Genomic DNA, 27,060 nt, shown 5'->3' with positions numbered 1-27,060 from the left:
ATACGCACGGTATATAAAATAGCATATTAGTCTATTCCCTTTTGTATATTTACAAAATGCCCCACCTTAATCATATAATATTTTGATTAAGGTGTAATATGATCAAAGGGAAAGGACTAATTCGCAATATTCCCGCAATCCCATCTTAACCACCCAATATCTCCACGATTCTATCATAACCATCCATTACCACACAATCCCATCGCTGTCGTCCAAAATCTATCCCACANCAAGATGGTGAGTAGCGAGCCATACCCTATCACGCTCCTCCACAAAGGTGTCGTGGAATAATTTCTCCATATGCATAAGCCACTTCTCCACGATCCACTGGTCCACTTTCTCCCTGTCGAAGATCTGTGGGTTGCACCTCCTGAACTGGTTGAGACGATCCATAAGCCGGTCCCGCTCTGCTCCCTCAACAATCACAGGAAAAATCGCTCCTGCCGTAGGCACCTGAGCCGGTGGTGCCACAAAAACCTCCTCCCGAGGGCTCAACAATAGGCGCCGCTCGTGGAACACCGGGCGCGGGGGACGGTGCCTTCGGTGCCACCTCCTCAACCGGCGCGGGTGGTGCGGGAACCTGAGCCTCCCAAGCAGCTGCCTGCTGAAGTAGCAAGTCCTCCAGTTGCTTCATCCACGTCTCCTGTCGGTGCGCCACATCAGCCTGCCGCTGAGCTGCCGCCGCCTGCTGAGCCACTAAATCAGTAAGGACCGCAAGCTGGGTCCTCAAGTCTCGGACCTCACTAGATCCGGAGGTAGCGGAGGTCTCCACCTCCTCAAGGTTTGCCGCATTCTCCGCTCCAACAGATTTAGAGCGAGTCGTCGGCATAATCACTACAACAACATAAAAAGCGCAAATTAGTAAAACTCACGCTATCGTAACCTCACTCAATAGAATAATACCCCAAATCATGCAAAAGTAAGGAAATGCCCTTTACTACTAACTCCCGATGTTACGTTGTCGGCCGCCAACGTAACCCTCCGCGAAGTTAAAAGTTATGCACTTCGATTAAACTCCAACACTTTTAGAGTTATCATAAAACCCAATAATGATACTTTCGCTTACAAGTCAAATAGACCCCGTCTCTCACGAGCCTATTTCCTATAGTCCAACCGGCCTAAGGTTTGATAGGTCCACTAAGACTTAACTCTAGGCTCTGATACCAAAATAATCTGTCACGCCTCGGGGCCCAGCGGAAGCCCGCCCGGTGCGTGTCCAGACCCGCCATATGTCTGCAACATATAAGGAGTCTACAATAAAGTGATAATTAAAGCAACAATAAATAAGCATCTAGATATATCAGAGCAAGATTACAACTAAATTCTAATGACAAGATGAATAATAAAAGAACTAAACGACTAAGATAAAACATAAGGTAGATAAACAAAATGGTGGTCTCTATACATCGGGTACGAAAGTCTCTCTCTATCCAACAATACAAAGAGGAGAGATAACCACCTAGTAGCAATGTACACCGCTATCTAGCTAGACGCGATCCCTTTGCGGCGGTCCCTAGCCTCTCCCGGTGCGGATGGCTCTGAAATAAAAACAACAAAAAAGAGGGCGTGAGAACTATTAAACAATAGTTCTTAGTGGGCAAGTTGCCGACCTCAGCGAAATACACCACTAGGCTATAGAGACAAAAGTATATGCTACTATGCTTCAAATTAAACAAGAAGTAAATTTAACAAGTATAATACTATACTAAGCTACTATGCTTCAAATTAGCATAGTGTCCATTTGGTGATATTACAATTCTATCATGAATGCGTATACTAATATGCTCCAAACATGTCCGCATGTATACGAATATGCACTAAATGTAATCAACAAATATGCAACTATGCCCAACCAATCTTTACTCTTGAGTAGTAATTGTCATTTAGTGGTTACATGTTATATCCATTTCCAATCTAGGACCTACAAAAGTGCAGTTCGGCTTGTGTCGCCTAATGGCCCCGGGTAGTCCAGCATTTCTCTAGAAATGTGATTGTCCCACGGTGACCCAGTAGGCCCTCAATCCCGCACGGCGAGTATATGTCGCATAGGCCAACTCCGGAGTGCCGGCTTGTGGGGAGCGACCCTCACAAGCATGTGCGAATGAGCACAAATGGCAAGCAAGTGTAATCATTATCTCAAGTACTCGGTCATCATGTCTCAACATGGTATAATACTAGCAACCCCAAAGGTCTAGTTCTATATCCTTTAAATGTTCAACCATTTAGGGCCCGTTTGGATACACAGAAAAAAATCTCCATGGAATTTATAAACTGTGGTTTTGGTCCAAATAAAATAGGGAATCCTGTAACTCTAAAAAGTCCACGGATTCAATTTTTAAACTGTTTGGATGCGCATTGTGCAATTTCACGGGATTTCTCTAAATTTTAAAATTAAAAGTTAAAATTTAAAATTTAAAATTTTAATGAAATTTAAAATTTAAAATTTGATATGTGAAATGTGAAATTTTAAATTTTAAATTTGAAATTTAAAAATTTAAAATTTAAATTATAAAAATCTAAATTTAATTTAAAAATTTTGAAATTTAAAAATTTTGAAATTTAAAATTTTATGTTGAAATTTAAAAGTTAGAACTTGATGCATCTTTGCCCAAAAATAGTGGAATTGTTTTCCTTTGGTTAGGGTGGATATAACTTTACACCATTTTTTGGAGTATAGTTTAACCATACTCCAAAAATTACCTTTTTTTTTTTTCTTCCAAGCACTTCATAGGATAATTTTCCTACCAGTGTAGTATAGTTTAACTATACTACGTTTTTAGGGGTATCCAAACGGGGCCTTACTAATCTAATGCCACTTTATAACATTATGGTTCTCTATGACAATACATGTTCCAAGTCCAATGCCACTTCATGACATTATAATATCCCTATGTTTAGCATATGTCCAATGTTCATAAGCGAGGAAGAAGCTTGTCATTTCACTACAAGTAACATTATTCAAACATATCATGAGAATGCCATATACTAGCATGAGTGCTATACACATATCTCTCTATTACATAGAGGTGAAAAGTCATGATACATAACATATGCGTTTTAAACATTCTAAAATTCATTTATGCTCTATCTAGCATGAATATGTATGAATTTTCATTTTATAATAAGGAATATAATATAGGGGGAGTTCACCCATTTCGGTGAGGTCAAACCCACCAAGAACTCCCTGTAACCCTTTCGTTTGCGCGAACGAAGATGCCCACAAGTTTCTTTGCTCCCTAAAAAAAATTCTAAGAGGGTTAGACGAAACGAACGAACACCCAAAGTGTTCATCTTTAACCAACCCAAGAAAAGGGCAAAACTCACCTAAATGTTGGAAAAATCCTCTCAAATTCCAAATGGAAGCTAGAGCACTCCAAAACCAACCTAAAGGAAGGTTATAAACCAATCAATTGAGCTCCAAAAGCTACAAATCAAAAATCCCCAAATAAACCCTAGATTTCTCATTTCTAGGGTTTCTACACAAAATCCTCCAAAAACATGATCCAAATGAGAGAAACATGTTACTAACCTTTTTAGAAGCTCCAAACTAAACTTGAAATGAGTTAGGGTAGAAGATCTCTCCTCCAACAAGCTCTAATCCAAGCTCCAAAGCTTCTCCCATGGTGGAAATGCCACCAACAAACAAAGGGAAGCAAAAAGAGGTGATCAATCCTCAAAAATCCCAACAAAATGGAAAGAAAATCAAAGAGGAGGTGAGGAGGGCTTCCCTACCTGGTTCTCCTCTGTCTCCAAGCTCAGGGAACACAAGAGGGGGTGTGGGTTACATATAGTGTTGTAACAAAACCAAAAACACCCCTCAACAACAAGCAGTTCGCAGTCTGCACTGTGTACCGGTGACACGGGATTTGGTACCGGTACCAGGCAGCAGCACGCGCAAACCCGAGCCTTGGGTTGGCGAGAAAACGCACTGGGTACCGGTACCATACGATGCATTACCGGTACCAGGTCCAGTACCGGTACCAAGCCGATGCGGTACTGGTACTCTGCCCTGCAGAGTCAACTGGCGAATAGCCCAAATTCCTCATTTTGGAGATTTTGACGCTAAGTTTTCACCCTCACTCCTCGGGACGCGAGTCATAGTTTGGAACACTGTCAACGACCCTCCAGAATACTTGAAAAAACTCAGAACACAGATCAAACACTCGAACTTTACAATTTGCTAAAGTTCAGTGTGTTACACACTAGGAGTCTTGAAGTATTGTACGCCTTGTAAAAACAAACATTCTCCATGAACATGTCATTATTTTAAAATGTCTTAAAATGTCTCAAAGTTTCCCTATGTTCCTATGTTCATGTCAAGATGTTATAATCTCTATCCCTTTGTACTCTGCCCTTTGTTCATTCTCTCCTTATCTCTTCCTTTTTTTGTCAATAAATTGCCAAAAAGAGAAACGATAATAAAAGCAAACATGAATCTAGGTAAAGGACTAGGTACTAAAGTTCCAACACATAATGCATCATAGGCAACGAGAAGTAAAGAAAGCAAAAGATTAACCTAAATACAACACGAGCAAAAGATAAGGTGCAAAGAAAAACCTAAACTACATGCGATGCAACCAATCTAAAAGTACATCAATCTGAACCTTCTTCATGACCAAAGTTTGAACATCATCAGGTTGATAATGAAGTTTCTCGAAAATCTTCTTCACCATGTTAGTAACATTGTTGAGCTTTGTCGAAAGGCAATCAACCTTCTTTGACAATTTGCGGTCTTCCTTATATAAGAACAACAAGGTAATCTTCCCATGTAAACTGCTAGAAGAAGAAGAAGAAGAAGAAGTGTCATGCCCCGAGCCCACAACGGAAGCATTTATCGAGTACGCACACAAACTTGACGAACGGACAGAGTTTTCTCTATCTGCCCAAGGAGTCACAAGCCTATATACATCTCACATTCCAAACAGAAATAGAATACAAGGATTGCATAGGGAGAATATCAAATGACATAAAGTAAACTATTTTTCTATTACATCATTTCACCACATTATTTACATTTATACTTTCCCAAATACAATCCAAGGGAAGAGCTCGACCCGTCAGGTCCAAAGAAGGCAACATAAGCATGTACAAATAGATAACATGTAGTCAACTTAGCATATGTGTCTCTCCTATATACATGAAAAATACTCATGTTTATGCCTCTACTTATGCGATAATGAAAGACAAGCATGTAAGTTCTATCGTTTCTGCTTACTATTTCATTATTGATTATCCTAATCACATGTCACCCAACTCTATCTAGAGTCAATCATTTGCAGAATCGCCGCTCTCATCTTAGCATTGGGTAGCAGAATCATTGCACTGCTTAGCCACAAGTTTATAAAGTTGCTGAATCGCCGCGTTCATTGGGTACCGGGGAAACGAAATCGCCGTTCCTGTTTGGCCCCATGTCTATGGGTAGCGGAGTCGCTGCTTTTATAATTTCACGGAGGGTTCATTGTTTACCCTACATTGTCAACATCACTAGGTCCATGTTATCATATCCAAGTAGGCATCCTATCCACTATGTTTTCCAACCTATGTTCAATGGCACTATGTTCTTGTGTGTTCACATGTTGAGTTTTCTAATGACCCTAGAGAATGTCAACCTACATCTAGTTCATAACATAGGTATGGAATATAGCAATACATGCATTTACTTATCCAATGATAATTAGTTACTGTAATTAACATATATATCACATGCATGCATTTCTACTTATTAGACATGGAAGTGACCTATTCACTTTGGTGCAACACAACCGACCTCAATACGCTCTTAGTTACTTGAAACTTGCAACTAGGCTTGCTCTGCTCCAAGCTAATTTGCCCAAATTTGTTCGTTGCTCCAATTGACCATCAGGATCCTTTCATTTCGAGAAATGAAGTTGTCCCCCGCGTTTCTTTAACCTTCAATTAGGGTTCCAAATGGTTAAATAATTTTTAAACCTCCAATAACAAAAACCCTCTTTTTATCTAGGGCTTTTCAAAAACTGTGGCAAAACCCAATTTCAATTGCTCTACAATTTGTAGTCTAGATTAGCCTATGGTTTGATAAAAATCAACTTACAAAGGATTCAATCCAAATCCTTCTCAAAACCCTAAAACAAACTCACCTTAGCCTCAAGCTTTCTTACTTCTTCTTGCTCAAGAAGAAGGCTCCACACCTCCAAAAGCTTCTCCAAGCTCAATGCCTCCAAATCTCAAAGTGTTGGGAAGATCTCTAGAGTGAGGGAGAGGAGAAGAGAGTGAGAGGAAGAGAAGAGAAGAGTTTTCTCTTTGTGTCTAAGTAGGGGAAATGGCTAGGGTTTCTCTTTTTTATATGGGTTGCAAAAATTGTAACTAAGTCCCCCATATTCAATTATTTGCAACTAGTTAAAACTGCGCTTTCGCAGCGTTGAGTATCGGTACTCGAACTTGAGTACCGATGCAGGAGCTTTAGTTCCGATACCAACCACCCAGTTCCGCAAAATTCGAATGTTGGATTTTTGGATTCTCTACTGCATTCCGGTACTTACCCTCATCAGTATCGGTACTCAGCGTATCAGTATCGATACTCGGGAAGAGTTCCTCAAAATTTGAATGTTGGTTTCTTTACCACAGTACAGAGTTCCGGTACTCCATTTTTTAGTACCGGTACTCAATACAAAATCTGCAACTTTAGCAGTTTGACTTCTCGAAGTTCGTTTCACACCTAATTCGCGTCGAAAACACTGGAATAGTCTCCAAACCTCGCTAAAACTATTCAAATAGACTTTTCATTAGAACTCGGCAATTTGTCGAAGTTCAGTGCACTACAAGAAGTCTCGTGTTGAGGACAAGGAGTGTTGGATGGCAGTTCAGGTTGCTTTTGAAGACTTTTGTGAAGTCTTCAAAGTACTCGTAGACTTTGTCATAGTGATAGCGTCGATTGTTCCAAGTGCTCATATGTTTTGCAATTTGTATCCATGTCGTGTAGCCTAAGGATCCTCATGATAATCATTGGATAAGAAAGACGCTCTTTGGAACAAGTTGCTTTCAAATCTCATGCCATCTGTTGCGAAATAAGATATAGCACATTAATATTGAGCCTTTGAGCTATATGTGGATGACCATCCAAACGCATAGATTGAAGATGCTCTCTTTATCGTTATACTCCCAACGCTCTAATCTCTTCCTTTTTTTTCCCCTTGAGTTCTCATTTAATTTGAATCTTATCCGTTTCCTTTTGTTGCTGGGGAATTGCCAAATCTTTCTAGGTTGTTTGGTGGCTCTACATCGGTTTGTATCTGAGAAGCCTTCTCTTTCTTCTTTAGCTTTCTTCTTGAAGCTGATCAATCAAGGCCTGCGACTCTTGTAGTTCGTAGGCCTGGACCTCCTTTTCTGCAGCTGAACGAGGATCTTCTCGGCTTGCTGTTTGACGGCATGCCATGGGGAGATACGAATTGGTCAGGTGGAAGGAGCTGACTAAAGAGGTCCAAGTAAAATAATAATAAATAAAAAACATGAAAAAACAAAATGAAGATTGAATAGTAGAGAAATTTTCAGAATTGCTGGGGAGGAGAAGAATTGTCAGAGTCATCCTCTGAAACATCGTATGTAGAAGATTCTTCTATTCCCTTTTCTTCTTAGATGAGCCTGCTTGAGACCGAAGTGAAAGCAGAAACAAGCTAAGCTATATGAAATGGCTGAAAGGTTTTGAAAGAAAAAGCGAAGAAGATTGTAGACCTTCAGATTTAAGATTCGAAATCGAATTTGGCCAAACAGTTCTCTAGAGTCAAGGCAAAGAGAATGTTGCACAGGTCACTCCAAGATTGCCGATAAAGATTGTCGATCGTCATAACTTCTGTTGGTTGGAAGACGACAGGGACGAAGTCTTGTCTCAATTTCTTCCCCATGGCAGAAACCCAGTTGGCCTCAGCTAAACTCTTGAGGGTCTGGCGAGCTTGAGCAAAGTTCTCAGTAAAAAATTTTACTGGAGCTAGGAGAGCTTAAATCAATTCGAGCTCGCTTGTGACAAAGTAAGGAGAGTAAACTTTGGTATTAGGCGGTGGCTTAGACTTGCACTTCAGGGTGTACATCTCAAGTGTTCAAGAAAGAATACCAGATTTCCTTATGGTAGATTACTCTTGGGGAATTCATTTGATGACGAATGTACCTGAAGCTTTCCCTTAACCACCGAGGATCGACTGATCGGTGACAAAGAAGGGTCCAATGTTCTGATGGATGAGCACCATCTTCAGAGCAAAAAACTTGAAAATAATCTCGGAAGTACTTGTAATGACCAGAAGTATGAGGCTCGGGTTGGCCAAACGTAAGTCCGTAAGTGCTCTATTGGGTAACAACAGCTAGGTTCAAGAAAGTTCGGCAAAGTGGAAGAAAATACAATAGAACCATCATGGCCTAGAATCGATAGCCATCCGAATGTTCGCTCGAAAAACTATCGGGAGGGCATTGTTGGAACATGAAATTTCTCCGCCAGTTGGTGATCAAACTCGGCTTACGTAGTCGAATGAGAAAGTAACACATGGTACTCCTATAGTCGGGAGAAACACAAGCCTAAACCAAATGGGTTTTGGCGGGAGTAGTTGTGAATCAAAGGGATGTGGGAAACGATTGTACAACAGAAGAGAAAATGGTCAGGCACATTCCATATGGTAGCAGCCGTTCAACAACCGTAAGGTAAGCAAACATAAGAAGAGTTCTATAAAGAGAGGAAAGTTACATTCAAACAAAGTCTTTCCCGAAAACACGACCACTGATTTTTTACTTTAATTCCTTGTATTTATAGTTTTTGTAGGAATATTTGTAGGTTAGACATAGTTTTATAAACTGTAATCAGAGCCCTCATGCTCTTTCTTTGTAATCTCTAAGTTCTCTTCAAAATTAATGAAATTCTAGTCAGTTCGGCTTGTCGTTCAACCGATATTTTGCAAGTTCTAGTCTCAAGAGTTCTAAGAAACTTCGAACAAGTTAGAACCTGGTTGAGTGGATCCCCTCAACCCGTCGCTTGAATCAAAGAAGTCAGATCTTTTAACATTCGAGGTCACATTCACAGCCGAATCGCACCGTGCTTTAGGGTTGACTTGGTCAATGCTTAACTTGGTCCATTGGCTCTAACATTTTTCAGCTTGTAAACACATACAAATTCGTAACAATGAAGCTGTATAAGATTGCAAATGTGGGGCCCTCTCATTTTTGCACTCTAGCCGAACCCCTTAGTTGTCAAGAATAGATTGAATAATGATAGCAACAAAGATGATGATAATTTAGAATAAGTAACCAGAAACTTCTATTTTACTCTAGTGATTAGATAAACAAAAGTTAAAAAATTTACATGATTCAGATAATTTGTTTCTTTAAGTTCTCTTGCATTTTCTTAAAAGTGGCAATCTAGCTGCTATAATTGCTTCTTGTGTAGGCTTATTGTTTGGTTTGTAAATTTGGATATCCTGCTCAGCTTACTGCTGTCACATTTTATTCTGCTTAGGGAAATGTATTACGTCTCTTTGTTGGAGCCCAGATGGTAAAGTCATAGCTCTTGGTATCGAAGATGGTTCAATTCTTCTACATGATGTGGAGGTCCGTATCTCAAGCAAATAAAAATGAAAGAGTTGAAAATTTTGTTATGGGAAGCTCCCTATTGATATTGGCTTATGTGTTATGGTATAACTGGATTATTTTATTAAGTAGCTCATTGACTGAAGTTCAGCATTACAAATGTTGGCCTTGTTATAAATTGTTCATCATTCTTTAAAAGTGTTCAGAAAAGATTTCTTAGAATATTCAACTGTTTCTCAATGTTGATTCTTTAGGTTACTGAAATGTGTTTTCATTCTATTATATTCTGGGTTTTGGTTATATTAGTTGTGCATGCCATTTTAATTTTTATTTCGGGCCTGTTTAGATGTTAGTATCTGGGGGTAACTAGTGTCATGTGGAGATTTTTGGTTGTTATTGCAACCTTAGAATTTGATTTTATTCTGTTGTGTGGTCTACAAAAAATGATCTTTTAGGATAATGTATTCCACTTATGATGCCATTTATCATATTCCAAGAATAATTACTTGGAGGCCATGTGTACAACATGATTGTAGGCATTTTTTTCATAGTTCCCATCAAGCAATTACCAGATGCCTCTTTAAGCAAGCAAAAGAAATATGCTGAATACGATATTCATGCATCCAAACAGACCCCTAATGTTCTCGAACATGTGTTCCTTACGTAAAACTAATCGCAATCCATATTCCTAACGAGACCTAAAACAAATTGCAATCCATATAGCTGTTTTCAAATTTGTTTTAGCATGAATTTAGAATCAATTTCTAGTGAAGGATTGTCTCTGACTCTCTCTGTTTGCATGTGTCTGCAGAGTCTCTTTCTCTCTTTTCACGTGTCTGTATGTTGTGCATATGCATCTACCTTTCCTTCGTCCCTTCTTTTGGGTGGTGTTCAAAGAGTGAAGTCGCCATCTTAAATCTTGTATATAGGCACCAAGAAGTTAATAGAGAGAATCTGGCTATTGTAGTGACATCTAACATAAGAACTTATACCATGCTAAATATTCTTACCTAACTACCCCTGCTTACCGCTTACTAAGAGATATTACTTTTAAAAACTAAAGTTTTATTACGATGGTTCAATCTTTAATATGGAAGCAGTATTGTGCTAGACACACACAATAACCTATACATAGTGGAATATATAAATAGTTAACTTTTTTGTCTACTATGTTCTCATCTGAATATTTTTCTGGTTTGCATTTTGTTTTTGTTTTAAAATTTTGCTATAATAGTCTCACTTGACAATTCATTAATGGAATCAGACTGATATTGAGAACAGTTTATCATTGCAGAACGGGAGGTTATTAAAAAGCATCAAGTCTCATGATGCAGCTGTTGTCTGTATGAATTGGGAGGAAGACGTACTGGCAACAATGGTATGATTTCGTGTTTTCTTCCAATAAAATAGAGATCAAATATGACAATCCATATTGGTAATAATACCCAAACAATTGGATTGTTAAAAAAAATGATTGGCATTATTATAATTATTATTTGATTTTTGGAAACCTTGTGTTTCATTTAGTTCAAATTTTGAGCATTTGCATTTCATTTGTGTAATCTCCATTTCATTCACATGCTTCTCTCAATTGATAATGTGGTGGGATTGCAACCGTAGAAGCTTATTCAATTTGGAAGATCCCTTTTCAAAATTACATTTGACTAGAGAAGCATATTGCAGACTTAAAAGAAAGGGGTATTCTTCATTGGTAGGAGAAGCTTCCAGCTACTTGACTGACAACTTGAACAGGATGATTTTTTTTTTTTTAATCATGTTTTTAGGTTGTATTGTACTGTTTGTGGATTTGACAACATTTTGGCTATTCTGCATGCAACTTTTTCACTGGTCATATTGTACTTCTTAGGCACCTCTCTATGCTTTGCTGTCTCAAATTCTGCTTTTATCGTCTCCTTGTTTAATGTAGCATAACTTGTATTTGAGTTAAAAAAAAACTCATCCTTTGGAACAAGTTATTCAAGTTCTATAATGCTTTCTTTCAGCTTATCGAAGATTATTTTGTTTCTCCCATATTATGGGTCATATGACAGCCGAGCGACGATGACCACATCTTAACATATGAAGATCGCACTGTGCGTTTCTTTCCTCCTGCCCCAAGAATTCCGAGGATGCCTGGCTTGGTTTCAGGAGATACTGACCTCATGGATGACTCAGAAGATGCCATTCACGATCTATCAGGTGCTCCGTGCCAACGATTTAATATTCTTTGCAGCGGGGATAAGAATGGATTCATTTGCTTCAGTATATTTGGAATATTTCCAGTAGGGAAGATTGTAAGTAAATCAATTAAGTTTCAAGATGATCTAAATTTGTAATTTACAAATGCTTTCTACTGCATGTTAGAATTTATCTACTTTCTTCATGTATAGACTTTATGTTTATGCACCTTATCATGACCTGCTAGGTTCTAAGAGATATTTTCCATCAAATTGTTACAATTGCTGCTGCCTTTGCATGGTGACTCTTTACCTTTTGTTCCACATGGTACACACAAATATTGAATATTCTATTCTGAAGGCCATCATTTGGCACATAATTTTTCCATGGCATGTGCTAAATCATTGATCAGATAATAGATGGCTCATTTTGCAAGAATGGTTGGTAATATGCATATGAAGTAGTTGCATATCTCTCTTGATTGCTCTATTCTTTAGATTATACTTTTGTTTGTTGTTATTGACCTTCAATGATTTTCTTTGTTGAGACAATAATACTTTGTTACATGTTTGTTAGCTGTCGGAATCAAGTTATGTGTATTTGCCAAGTTCCATGATTTTCTTTTGAAGGTTTTGATTGGATTGCTCTGTGCTGGTCAATTTGAATTTGGTACAGGGTTCTAATATGTGAGCTTATTGGTGCAAGAAATGATAGATCCAGTGTTTAGACTTGGAGATGTCCCAATTGTTCGCAATTTCATGTTCTTTCAGATGTTAGATTCCATTTGTGTATGATTTGACACCCAAACTTCTATGTGCATTCCTCAATAATCCACTTGATCCTCCTGCATAGGGCTTCACAGATTGTTAACAATGGCTGCTTTATTATACATAAATGCAGAATAAGCATCCTAATGAAAAATGTGCATTTCGTTGGTTTTCTCATAGGAGAATTAGAAATTAAATGTAACAATATTCTGATACTTGAAAATATTCTGATAGTAATACGCACAATATCGTGACATTTTCATTGAGAAATTTGTTCTAATGGACGTTGAGAAACCATATTACAGTCTTGAGAGCGGATTGTTGTTTGAGACTTACTTAACTTCGTTCTGACTACAAAGAAGTTTGATTGTAAATTATATGACCCTAACTATGTGCCCGGTACTCAATTCTTTAGAAGCTACTACTTTTGAGATTAACTTATATCTCTTTGTTGTGTTGTATTTCTTTCATTTTATGATATAACAATGCTCTAGAAAGCCACTGCACTTAGCTATATTGTAGCATTTTTTATGATTATACAATTTATATCCGAACCTTTTATGTTGTAAAGTTATAAGGTAAACTACAAAGGTGTATTTATGCAAATGTACGCTGTTGAATTTTTGTTTTGTATTCACTATATCTTCATATCATTTTTTTCCTGCTAAATATGTTAGTTTCTTTATCAGCATGATATGCACTTGTATTGGACAGACGCTGAACTTTTATTATATGTATTTCAGAATATTCAGCAGCTTCACCTTTGTACTAAATTCTCAAGAAAGGAAACAACCTATCAATTGCTGAATGCTTCTATAAACAAGGTATCTGTATTGTTCTCTATCGAAATGCCTTTTTGTTCTTTATGCAAACCACATACCACAAGATCAAACTTCAAGCTACTTACCTGATTTTACTTTTGTAATATTTGTTATGCCTGAAGCACTATTAAATGTCTTGCCTGGGGCAAGTGTTGTTAGATACTAATTTGGTCTCATTAGCATGCATCCTAGACTATCTTCGTTTTTGTGAGACCGCAGATAGTTCTATATATAAGATATAATAGGGCTAAAACTCTTAACCCGGATTGAGCATTTTGGGCGGTGGCTAGGCTCAAGAGGTTAAGAGAGTTACGCGTGTTAGGACAGGAGTATTCCTAAGATGGGTGACCACCTGGAAAGTTGGGGCGTCACAGTTTTATTTTGTATTCGAATATGTCTAGCATCGTTTGTCAAGCACAAACAAGTTGATAGTATTTGAAACGTTTAAAAAAGGGTTAATTGCATACAGCTCCCTGTAAACATAGCGAATTGCAAATATATCCCTAGTTCCCTACAAAGTTCAACTTTCTTATATTATCCCTGCAAAAGTCTTAATGTTTTCAAATATGCCCCTGTCATTAGGATCTGTTAAAAAAATTTAGTTAACCATAGGTAAAATACTTAACCTTGGTTAGTCAACGAGGTAAATTGACATTTTTAACTCTCTTATATTATACCTTCTTCTCAATTAAAATCCTAGCAATGGAAACTTTTCTTCTTCTTCCTCTTCCTCTTCCTTTCTCTTCTTCATGCTAGTTTGGAACCTGTAACTAGAATTTCTCTATCCCCATACATCCACGACACCTGTTGTTTTGCCCATGTTGAACGCGTGTTGCTTTCCCACTCAATTTCCTCTATAATTTTTTCTTATTTTGCTCAAAAGAAAAGGTTTAGGAGAAAAGAGTAAGAGATTGCAACAATGGTGGATTGGGTGGGTTTTAAAGAGGAAGAAGATAAGAAAGAAGATGACCATTGAAAATTTTTTTGGGGGACATTTCTGCACAATTATAGTAGTTGGGACTTTTGGAGGGATATATTTGTGATGACAAAAATTGGCATTTCACTTGTCTGCTGTCAAAAAATAAACAGTTCTCTAACGATAACAAACCAGAAGACAAATATGAATATTGCTTGACTTTTGCAGAGATAACATAAGAAAGTTGAACTTTGTAGGGATATATTTGCAATTCGCTATGTTTACAGGGAGCTGTATGCAATTAACCCTTTAAAAAAATTGAGTTTGAATTTGTTTGAGAACTAAAAATTCATATCCAAACCACTATATAATGGTAGAAAACAAGAGGTTTTGAGTGCAAATCTATATCTACTAGTTAAGCGCCCCGCGCAATGCGGCGGGCGCGATGCAACGAAAAGACAATATAACAGTAAATTATTATAACTATTAATATCAATTTTTTTCCATTATGTATTAATATTTTTCAATATTATTTGTCCCAGTATTGAATAATTTAAAATTAAAGAATAAAATTAAAGAATGAAATTAAAGTATATTTCTTTCGAAAAATATTTAAAGCATAAAAAAAAAAATATTGAGAGAAAAAAAAAGATGTAGGATGTGTGAGAGAAAGTGAGAGAGAGGGAAAAAAAAAGAAAGTGAGAGAGAGAGAAAGAGGGAAAAAAAAAAAGGGACCCACCAAAGGATAAGAAATTGAAGGATGTTATACATGAGATAACATACATAAATTGAAGGATAAGAAATTCTCCACTTGAAATTTTAGATAATTTTATTTTTGTCAAAAAAAATTGTGTATACCTAAGTTGCGGGTAATATACTAATAATATATAGCTAAGCTGCGCATGCATAAAGACATTTATTTGAAGTTTCACATTATTTATATCAAAATTGGTATGAATAATTCTTTAAAAAATTGTGTGGGCCCCACAAACCTTCAAAATAAGGAGAGGCCTTCTTTAGGATTACCAATTCATATATGTTTTGCGGACTAAAGTGAAAAGCATATAAAATTTAGGGATCACAATTGGTATGAAAAAAAAGATTAAATAGGCGATGACATGATAATTTCGATAATTATAAAATATTTTTAACGGTTGCTATTTTATCATGATGAAATTAAGAGGTTTGAAAACTTTATTGTAAAAAAAAAATATGAACCAAAATAAAATGGTGGAAAGTTTGGGCAGCACTATGCAATTAATCCTAAAAAAATCTCAACAAAATTTGTGGACCCCACAATCCCATAATAACGGAAGGCCTTCTTTAAGTTCCAAATTAGATAAAATTTTAATTTTGTTATCTATAGTAAAAGTAAAAAAAATTTGTTGTAGGAAAAAATAAAAAAAAATGTTGAGAGAGGAAAAATAAAAAAAATGCAAGAGAGAGGGACCAAAGCTCCCTGCCAAACGCGGGGAGGCTTTGGTGGGTTCCCAATTCATAATATAATAAATACTAATAAAAGAGGGAGTTTGATTCTTTTTTTTTCCAAAATTTCCCTTGGCTATAATGTAATGTCAATTACTTCCTAGCAATATCCAACGATTCGTTTTCTAGTAAATATCTTATAGTCATTAGATATTTTTATTTGTTTTAGATAATAGTATCCTATAATAATTTTAAACCGTCAGATCTTATCCATTGAATGAAACAAAAAGTATTTGTCATTTTTCTAGACTAAGTTACCCTTCTTATTATTTTTTCTTTTAAAATATGTTTATAACTACTTATACCACACGTTTTTCAAAAATAGTTGCACGACACGTTGGTGCAGAGAGAAAGGATGGGGGAGGGAAAGATATGGAGATATCGTGTCAATTATAGGCAATTTTCAAATAGATTCCCCAAGTTTTATTAATTTATTTTTTAATTGATATCTTTCCAACTTTTGTTTAGTTATTTAATACATTTTTTTTGCTATAGAGTATTTTATTAATCGATTTTTTGGAATTTTATATTTAGGATTTAAAAATTTTGGTTTAACTTTTATTTATTTGGCTAAAATTAATAGTTAGCATGTCTCAATCAAAAAAAGTTTAGGGGGCTAATTCATAAAGAAGATTTTATTGATTAATAATTTTTGTATATTGTTTGATTGTAAATGTTGCTTGGATCAATTTGTGTGTATAAATTGATATATATTTCACCTATCATTCATTAGATTATATCCAATCATTCAAATTAATCTATTAGAAATATGTATTAAATAAATAATATCCCTCCAATTTATTTAATTTTTTAAATTAATAAAAAATTAAATATACCGTCACATCTTTTCAGGAACGGATGAAAATCCTCTTCTGTTTTCTGGAAACCTCTATTTATTCTATTTTAAAATAGAAAATAACATTAGGTCCTTACATCTTTTCTTAAAAGGATTATTAAATCCTCTCTCTTCAGCGACCTTAGATCAAGAAAATTTTCACTATTTTTATACAACTATAATAAAGTTTTAAAAATCATGAATATTCATTAATGATCTTTTTAGAAATTGTTGATTATATAAGCATCACCTTTGATCTGAATTATTTTAAAAAATATTATACTATTTATTTTTAAATATCTTACGTGCGTTGCACGTACACTTTGGTAGTACATTAAAAAGTGTTAGTACTGTTGAAAAGATGGAGTTAGTTGCATTGAGGCTTCTTATGCCCCAAAAATGTACTTGCTTATACGACAAAACCAAACTCGTTTTCTACTTTTCTATAGACACTTGAGTCAATTGATATTCTCAAAGCTTTTATCCTTCTAATCATTTCTAATAAGAAAAGCCAATGTAGCTTAATTCATGCTAATAACAGTTTGAAAAACTCAAGCATGCCATTGTGTGTAATTCTTCAATGAGAAGTTTGGAAGTCATTATATCTGAAATCTGAATCTATTACTAGGCATAATATGCTAGTTTTCTCTCATCTTCCTTTTACAAGCTTAATCCTTGTGTGCAGGTTGAATACTGACTTAGAGACAGTTGAATGACCTTCTCGCTTTTACTTATATGTTTCGCTGTCAGTAAATATATTTTTCATTGCTTATTCCCGTCCTATTTAGAAGTTCTTCTATATACATATATGTTTCATTTCATTGGCACAAAAGCGGTTATTTGTGTTAATATTCCTGATAAGACTGCCCCCTGATATCATGAACTTAATGTAATATCCCAATAGTCCCACATCGGATAATATGGGAGAGTTTGATGTGTTTATAAGTAATGGACACACTAATAATAATAACTTGGCTTAAGCATTTTAGGCCGGTGGTTTGGGCCTAACGAGTTATTGTTGCTAGCGGATTGGGTCATTACATTTGGTATCAGAGCCAGTTCACCAGTCGGAAATGTGAGATGAGTATTGGTTGAGCCAGGGTCGGAATGACAGATTAAGCTAGGGTCGGTGATTGATAGGCTAAGTCAGGGTCGAAATAACAAAGGTCAGCGAGACAAGTCTCACATCACCTCGTGATTTTGGGCTGTGTGTATATTTTGGGCTGTGTGTATGTTTAGGGCTGACGAGGACGTCAGGGCCTAAACGGGGGGAGTTTGTGACGCCCCAATTGTAAGGAAGTGAATTCTCGAAATACGAGAGTTGGACTTCGTTTAAAATCGACCATGGGTCGTGTTAATACGCTTCGGAAAGGCTGAAGATGTCGGAAATACGAAGAGTGCATTGAGGAGGGGTCACGAGAGCAAGCTGGGAGAAAATCTGCAAGACTGCAGTTTTTAGCTCTCGGGGACCGGTCCCTGTGGTGAGGGACTGGACCCCGTAGGTATGGAGGGCAGCAAAAGGCTGCCCTGCCATTTTTTGCTCTTGGGGATCGGTCCCTGGCGGGAGAGACCGGTCTCCGTACGCGTGGAGAAGAGGCAGGAGGCCTCTGCGCAGAATTGTGCTCTCGGGGACCGGTCTCTTGGCAGGGGACCGGACCCTCGAGGACCGGTCTCTCAGCAAGGGAACGGTCCCTGTGCGCGTGGAGAGGCTGACAGAGGGCTCTGCATGTGAGGCTGCTCTCGGGGACCGGTCCTCCTGTAGAGGGACTGGTCCCCGCATGCGAAATCTGCCCAGTCTGGGCAGTGCACAAGAGGCAAAGTGGAGGGGCTTATATGCTATTGTAGCATGAGAGGGGTTAAGTGGGCATTTCCCCTCTCTTTTTTTCTCATTCTCTCCAACACTCCCATACACACACACCTCTCTTTCTCTCTCTAGGAGGAGGAGGAGGAGGAGGAGAAGAAGAAGAAGAAGAAGGAGGAGGAGAAAGAGATCAGGAGGAGAGCTACCATCTTCCTCACCTCTTCTTCCTCTCTTTGGTCTAGCTAGTAGAGGTAAGCTTCAACCCTCTCTCATGGCAAGTAGCTTAGGGTTTGCTTTGATCTCTTAGAACCTAGCTAGATGGACTTTAATAGACCTCTAGAAGTAATGGAACTCACTAATTGCAAGAATAAATGTTAGAATAGAGCTATTGCAATATTGGGGCTTCTAGGGCATCCAAAAAAAGGCTTTTGTTCATGGAGGGTTTTGATCTTGATTGACCTTTCTCTAACCTAATTGGTAGGTATTCTGACGCGTTGGTGTGCTCGGTTCGGCGAAACGACGAGCGTACGTGAAGATATTGAGGAAATAAGCCGTAGAGGTACAGATTGCCGCAGCTTGCGGCGTAAGCTTTCTAAAATCTCAGAAACGGATTCGTAGCTTCAAGACATCACCAAAAGGTGGGGGGTGTCCATCCCGAAGCAACCGAGCTTCTTTTTATGTCTAAGTTCTTTATATTGATCATATATGGATATTATGCATTATAGGATAGTAGATAGTTGCAATTCTAATTTCTTGCATGCTTTCTTAGTAGTGTAGCATCGAGGGCTTGACACATGGACTAGGGACGCATGAGGATTGGGTCTTGTGACATGGAATCCTATAGTGGCACAATGAGATGAACTTAGACATGTATAGCCTAGATGAGTGGCATTGAACTAGTGTAGTAGAAACACTAAACATGAACGAGTGGCATGTCAACTAGTTAGAAAACTTACTACAAATGATCGAACGAGTGGCATCGAGTCTAGTGTAGTAAATATGACATGAACTTAGGGATGGTAGAAGTCCCGGCATTTGATTATGCATTGTGATTGTGCAGCAGAGGCACTATGACCCTAGTAGATAGGGTATCCTCTTGTGAGGATTGGATCATACTCACTAGTCTGTTTCGCTTGTCGGTGGTCGCTCCACCAAAGCAGTGGTCTCCGGAGTACTTCACACAGGGGTAGACGTAGTTGTCCCGCAGACGGTCTCGGTGTGCGAGTGCAGCTTCTCCTCACCAATGAGATTGAAAGTGAGTTGAGGGCTTAACCTACGGGTCAGCCAGGTAAATTGGGTAATGAACATGAATAGCATAGTAGAATTGCATTCTTACCTTAAGTAAACATAGTGTATGTTGTAGATTGCATTGCTATGTTACATATATATACTCTTGACATCATACTAGCATGATAGTACACTGTTGCATGATGATTATTTCATACATGGCATCACATTGCAGGCATGGTAGAATAGTTGCAGCTTACATTTCTACCTATCTATCTATCTGCTTATGCCTGCTTAGACCCGGAGTCGGCGGCCGAACCCACTGGAAACTATATTTATATAGTTCTCACCCCACTTTGTTGCAGGGCCTAGTACCAGTACGCCGGGCGAGGACCGCGGTAAGGGCATAGCGCCCTGAGTTAGTTAGCAGCCTTGGGCAGACAGGGGAGGTGCTGTCCGTTCGGCGTCTGTTCGACGCGCCCGAACCGGATCAAATTGGTAGCTGTTTCGGGGCGTGACACCAATAGTCCCACATCGGGTAGTTATGACTAGATATGGGAGTATATAAGCTCGATTGGGCTAGACATAATAACTGGGCTTAAGCATTTTGGGCCGGTGGTTGGGCCCAACGAATTATTATTGCTAGCGGGTCGGGTCGTTGCATTTAGTATCAGAGCCGAATACTAGCCGGAAGTGTGAGAGTTAAGTGCTATGCAGGGCAAAGTGCTGCACCAACGAGTTTGGTGGGAGCCACCTCTTGAACCCGTAGGAGCATGGTAATTCTGGTCCTGCTTTGTCTGTCAGTCTGGGTTTGGACCTGACGAGGACGTCAGGGTCTAAACAGGGGGAGTTTGTTATTACAAACTCCCCCAATAGTCTCACATCGGATGGGATACTGATTCCGATCAGTTTATATAAGGCCTACACGCTAGTAATAATAACTGGGCTTAAACATATTTGGCCGGTGGTTGGGCCTAACTAGTTATTGTTGCTAGTGGGTTGGGTCGTTACACTTAATCTAAATTATAAGAGAGGTTTCTCCACCTGGTACAGTTCAATGGTTTGGGCTGAGAATTGGTTCTAAAATGCTAGTAGGTCTTGTTAAACGAGTTTTAAGCTCTAAAGCTCTTTATTTGCAGATGGGATAAACATTTTGTAGTCATCATATAGCTAACATAGCATTGTGGTTGCAATTGAAATGATACATTGAACTAGCTTTAAATTTATATATGAGTCATCAGGCCTTCTAATTGTTGGGTTTCACATTCTATTGGGTAAATTTCTAGTTAGCACCTCGCTTTTTCTTGTTTTTCCTGGCATTTACTGAGTAAATTTTTAGATAGTTGACCATGCTGTTCCCTTTTTTTTTTTTTTTCACCAGGTATCTTTATCAAAAAATCTCTGCCAATTGGTAGTACTCAGCTTTGGAGAGTTGGTTGAATTTGGCAAATCTTCTTGCTGTGATGATCTTTCCGTTGGCTTACACTGTGTACTCCTGGACACATCAATATTTCAAAGCAGGTAAGAGAAATTTTCCTCACATTTGCGACTAATGATCTTTGCATGGATATCATGGAATGTCAGGAGGGTTTTGTGGTTTCACTAATATCAGTTGGAAGGCTGGCTGTTGCATAATTAGAAAATTTTATGATATGTTTTAACCAAGGATTTAAGTGTCGTGGCACGGGGTTGTGTCTGAAACTTGCCGGCACGATACGACATGGTGTGTGCCGGGCCGTGCTGATAGGTGTCGGTCACAAAAAAATATGTGTGTTGACATGTAATGGCATGAAATATTTATTTTCTTTAACAACAAAATATGCCAATTATTTATTATGTATAAAGTTCAAATCTTTTGAACTTTATTGAGAAAATTACTTAATAATTTTAAGAATAGAGGGTTTTGAGTTGTGCCATTGGCACGGGGGCTGTATCGTATCGATATCTTGCTGGCACGATACGGCACGGTGGATACGGCCCGTGCCAAACTGCTAATGGGCACTTTAATCCTTGGTTTTAACCATATGATATACATTTCTTTTATTGATGATATTTACATGGATATCAAGGAGTATCTTTATGACTTTGTGACATTCACTGATTTCAGTTGGAAGTCTTGCCGGTGTATTATAAGAAAATTTCACGATATGTTATAACCAATCATTCTCTGAATCACCAGAAACGAAGTGGCTCAGAATTTGTACTCTGTCATAAGAGAACATCACCTACTATGTTGACCGCTTTCCCTAATCTTGAAGAGAATTCGTAGAGATAATTGTGGTGATAGGCAGCCACCGACATAATCATATGATAATTAGTTTTGGGAGTTTACTTGTTACCTCATACAGTGCAGTCCATTGACTGTAAGTTTTTCAATTTGTGATGTAATTGAAAAAGTATATGTTTCACAGTTCAGCATTCATTTTCTTGTTTGTATGTTGTAATATCTAATCCACCAATTATCCCTTATCTTCTTACCTTTTGCTTCTATTATGGTTATCTTTGGAAAGTACTGTTTGTCTACTTTTAAAATTTTTGGAGTCATTTTTTTTTTTTGGCTATTGGATGTTTTAGCTCTTAATCTTTGATCTACTATGGCTTTGTTGTTAAAGAAATGGACCAGTAGTTTTTTAAAGAATTAGACCAGTAGTTTTCTCCATACTGATTATCTGGTTTTCCTCCGATCACCTCAATCGGATGTTTAAATAGCTGGCTAGAACTCATCCATTTTTCCATCTTTCAAGTCACTGTTTTGTTTAATTTAGTAAATACAGCCTAGCGAATATGTTTTTATACTTTATCTATATGCTGTGTTGTAATTAAGCTAGCTACTTGTTACAGGAAAAATGAGCTACATCAGGTGGCCCAGCAGGCGTCAAGTATTGAGGATTTAATTGAAGTTGTCCGGACTTCAATATCTGTAATGTCCAAGCAATGGTCTGACGCGATGAATTTATTCCATGAGAAATTTGGTTCTTTATCTGCTCTGATTGTTGACCATGGTATCGACCGATCCCATCTTGGTTACAGTTAGCGGGCAGTGTGTTTATTGTCTTTATTTGTCATTTTTTGTAAATATTTCTGTAGGGCTAGATTCCAGTCCTCAGGATGAGTTTCTAAGTCTTTTATTTGGGGCGCGCACTAGTCCGGCACTTCACCAGTTTTTAGTCAGTTCACTTGGTGAAGCGGTATCGTCAGCCTTAACCAACGCTATATATTTTCTACAAAAATTATGTGTTATACATGTTTTTGTTACTTTGATAGGGTCTGAAGCGTGTTTCCAGGGCTGTTGACAATGCTGGAAAAGAACTTCGTGTTGTTCTGAATGAACATCTTCAGGTACGTACATGTACGAACAACCCTGATGTTAGTAACTGGTTTTGGTATATCATGAGGTTTGTTGCTGTTCCTACATGCTCATTTTAGTCACAGCAGAACATATAGCGATCTTGGCTTTTGCCGCGGTTTTTGAATTGAAGCATATAAAGTACACCAAGTATAGGGATGAACTACTACCTGCCATGATTGTCTGTGGAAATTATGAGGCATAATTACCTAATAATCTGATCTGCTTGTTCCTTGTTGCCGAATCAAACAAAATGTAGGAAAAGCTGAACAACCAATAAAGAGTGGAATTATTTGCATCTTCTTTGGCGCTTGCGGAGATGTAATTTTCTTAATTGTGTATTTGGAAGTAAAATTTTGCATTTTTAGTCACTTAATTAAGCTGCACCTGTTTGAAATAACCAGACTCTGCTAGCATTGACATCTCATTTAAAAAGTTATGCATGCCTAAATTCTATTATTAAGTTCTTTAGTCAGCTGGATTAGCAGTCGAGGAGCAGCCGATGCTCTAGAGATCAAGGTTTAAAGTGCTGTGGTACGGGGGCGTGTCGCTGTTTGCCTGGCACGGTACTGCACCGGCATGCTTCCGTGCCGACATATGATACGCTTGCGTGTCGATGGATATGTATGACCTCCTATTGGCATGTTTTGGCACGGATTTATTTTAGTTTTTATGGTTCTAATAAGTTTTTATAATGTTATTTTGAAAGATTTAATCAAATAATTATGAATATTTGCTATATATAATTTACTATACTCATTAATTAAAATACTTGTAAGCTTTTTTTGTATGTAAAATACAACTACATCTGATGCAAAATAAAAATTTTTACAGGTTAGAATTTTAAAAATGTAAAGACATCTTTCTTTCTTTTTTTCTTTTCGCCATATCATAGTTTTTCTTTTATAAAATGCAAAAAAATAATTTTAAAAATAAATTTTAAAAATTATTTGAAAAAATTATTTTAAAAATATTTGAAAAGATTAATTTTTAATTAATGTTTTAATAAATTATGAGATCTATCAAAAAAATTAAGCAATAAATTATATGACAAATAAATTAAATAAATTTAAGTATCAATTGATTTAATTTAGCTTTTAATTTTATAAGTATTTTTAATCTTCTAACACAAAAATAAATTTTTATGTTTGATTTGCCTCAAAATTTGTTTATTGAGTTTGATTTTGTTTCCTTTATTCGCCAAAAATTTCGCGGTGCGACAAATTTTGGTAAAATAATTTATGAAAAAAATAGATGTTTATGGTGGGCACGGAGGGCTCAGGCTGATAAGGAGGGTGTAGGGGACTTCGCCTCCTACGGTATAGATCAGATATGTAAATTAAAAATTTGCCCGTATATTAATAAGCAAAAAAATTAAAATATAATTTTTTTGATTTAACTACCAAGTAGATCTTCAATTTGCAATGTCCTTGGGGGTGTGGAATGCTTCGTGGTATCCTATAGAACAAAACAAAAAGAAAAAAAAGAAAAAAGAAAAAAAAAAAGTGTGCCGGCACGACACAGTGCTGTGGCACGGACCTGCGTATCGCTCTCTGTCTCGCGCGATACGCAGGTCCGTGCTGCGGTACGGAGGGGGGTCCGAGACCCCCCCTGTATCGTGCCACCTTTTTGGTGGCACGGTACATACGGCACGGAGCGGCACCTTAAACCTTGCTAGAGGTAGGTGAATCATGATATATATATATATATATATATATATATATATATATATATATATATATATATATATTATAGCCTAGGGCTAACTATCCTATTAATAGGAAGTAGCACTTGTCTATCAAATTGTTTTGATGATAGAGATTCGAATCGATGATCGGAGCCGTTGAAGTTGATCTAGAGTATTTGAAATATCTAGAAACTAAATTTCATAAATTTTAAAAATTATTTACATGGTGATCAAAGTGTCGTAAAATCGACAATTTTTGACGCCTATATGAGCGTTTTGCTTGTTTAACGGTGTAGAGTAACCAAATTGCTTGAATTTTTGATAGAAAATCTTTATACTATTTAGATAATATTTGATAACTCTGATCATGATTTGAGAAAGTCTAACCTCTGTTTTAAGAAGGTTATTCATTAATGACCGTTTCATTTTATCGACTCTTCGATAGACTTGATAATGATTTTCAAAAATTACAAAATTCGGTTTTTTAAATATTTCTTATAGTGTAGATCAATTTCAACGGTGCCGATTATCAATTTGGAGTGTCGATTGTTCAAAACATTTGATAGGACAATGGTCCCAATCCTATTAATAGGATAGTAGCCGAACTCTTCTCTCTCTCCTCTCTTCTCTCTATATTATATAATATATATATATATAATAGGGTCCGGCTACTATACTGTTATGAGTAGATCGCCCTCGTACTCATAAGTTGTTTCGAATGATAGACTTCCCGAATCGACGATCCATACCGTTAAACTTATTTACAGGCATTAAAACTTCTAGAAATCAAATTTTATAATTTTTCGACATCATTTACCTTACGATCAAGAGGTCACAAATTTGACAATTTTTAACGGCCGTATGGGATACTTGCTAGTTTAATGGTGTAAAAGAATCAGAATTTGTTGAATTTTTGATAAAAAATTCTATTCACTACATAGATAAAGATCAATAACTCCGATCTTGAATTGAAGGATCCGATCATTCTTTTTTAGGACGTTGTTCGATTTTGACGCGTTCATTTATGCCCACTTGATGGACTTTATTATGATTTCGAAAATTACGAAATTTATTTTCTAGAAGTTTCAATACTCTAGATCATATTTAACGGAGTGGATCGTCGATTCGGAAGCTCCATCATTGAAAACAACTTATGAGTACGAGGCGCTCCAACACTCATAATAGTATAGTAGCCATGGCCTATGGGTCTGACTACTATACTATTATGAGTACGATCGCCCTCGTACTCATAAGTTGTTTTCGATGATAGAGCTTCCGAATCGACGATCCACACGTTAAACGTATTTACAGCATTTAAACTTCTAGAAATCAAATTTATAATTTTTCGACATCATTACCTTACGGTCAAGAGTCACAATTTGACAATTTTTAAACTGGCCGGTATGGGATACTTGCTAGTTTAACAGTGTAAAAGAATCGGAATTTGTTGAATTTTTGATAAAAAATTTTATTCACTACATAGATAAAGATCAATAACTCCGATCTTGAATTGAAGGATCCGATCATTCTTTTTTAGGACGTCGTTCGATTTTGACCGTTCATTTTATGCCCACTTGATGGACTTTATTATGATTTTGAAAATTTACGAAATTTATTTTCTAGAAGTTTCAAATACTCTAGATCATATTTAACGGAGTGGATCGTCGATTCGGAAGCTCCATCAGTGAAAACAACTTATGAGTATGAGGGCTCCAATACTCATAATAGTATAGTAGCCATGGCCTATGGGCTCCAATACTCATTTAAAATAATTTTGTGTTCATTTTGCTTCTCTTTTTTGGTTGACCTTTCTTTTCTTAAAAAGGACAAAATGTTACAAAGTAACACGGCTTCATTTTGCTTCTCTTTTTTGGTTGACCTTTCTTTTCTTAAAAAGGACAAAATGTTACAAAGTAACATGGCTACATTATCTTCCTTTTCCTTCTGTCTATAGGCAAGTAAACGTCGACTAACATGACAACAATATCTTAACTTTTCTTCTTGCACTTTCTGACATGTGCTGCCTTGTCATTTGTTTGAATCTATATGTGATTGTCATGGATACTTGTTATTTTAATTAGTTTAAATTTCACCTTGCTGTGTTAGTTATATGTTGTTGAGATCATAAATACAAGTGGCTTGATCAATCATCTTCTGGCTCTTTATTGTGTAGCCTGCTGTAGAAATTGCTGGGTTCCGAATTGGAGAGTTAAGAGGCCTTTCAAGATGGCGTGCACGGTTTCAGAGTATGGGACTGGAGGAAAAGCTTATTGATAACGTAACAGAAAAGGCTGGAATGTTGCTTATTCAGATTGAACGTTTTTCAAGAGTCCTTGCAATAGTTCTTTATCAGGTAATGTTACTGTTTCTTAATGATTATTTTAAACTGATACTAATTTGTGTGGATTCAGCTTTTGGAATGGAAGAATTTATTTCTAGAAGAAAGGATTTTTATGC

General features: G+C 37.1%; 1 protein-coding gene across 13 annotated transcripts in view; it reads left to right on the top strand.

Annotated features, from left to right (window-relative positions):
- The window catches only part of LOC109711878 (anaphase-promoting complex subunit 4), a 58,715-nt gene that overhangs the window by 4,445 nt on the left and 27,210 nt on the right, over positions 1–27,060 (top strand). For 11 of the 13 annotated variants that reach the window (XR_002216699.1, XR_002216697.1, XR_002216700.1 and 8 more), the window contains exons 3-11: positions 9,470–9,561; positions 10,835–10,918; positions 11,592–11,834; positions 13,229–13,309; positions 20,952–21,091; positions 22,412–22,572; positions 22,658–22,758; positions 22,835–22,909; positions 26,777–26,956. Coding sequence is in view for 7 of the 13 variants with exons in the window: in XM_020235224.1 (XP_020090813.1) it covers positions 9,470–9,561; positions 10,835–10,918; positions 11,592–11,834; positions 13,229–13,309; positions 20,952–21,091; positions 22,412–22,572; positions 22,658–22,758; positions 22,835–22,909; positions 26,777–26,956 (1,157 nt within the window). In the remaining 6 variants the exon portion in view is untranslated. Of the gene's footprint in view, positions 1–9,469; positions 9,562–10,821; positions 10,919–11,543; positions 11,835–13,228; positions 13,310–20,951; positions 21,092–22,411; positions 22,573–22,657; positions 22,759–22,834; positions 22,910–26,776; positions 26,957–27,060 lie in introns of those variants that run through there. The other 2 variants (XM_020235225.1, XM_020235226.1) reach the window with 2 other exon arrangements.

Source organism: Ananas comosus, linkage group 6, assembly GCF_001540865.1.
Source record: "Ananas comosus cultivar F153 linkage group 6, ASM154086v1, whole genome shotgun sequence".
Taxonomy (NCBI): domain Eukaryota; kingdom Viridiplantae; phylum Streptophyta; class Magnoliopsida; order Poales; family Bromeliaceae; genus Ananas; species Ananas comosus.
This window is presented reverse-complemented; position numbering and strand designations above follow the sequence as displayed.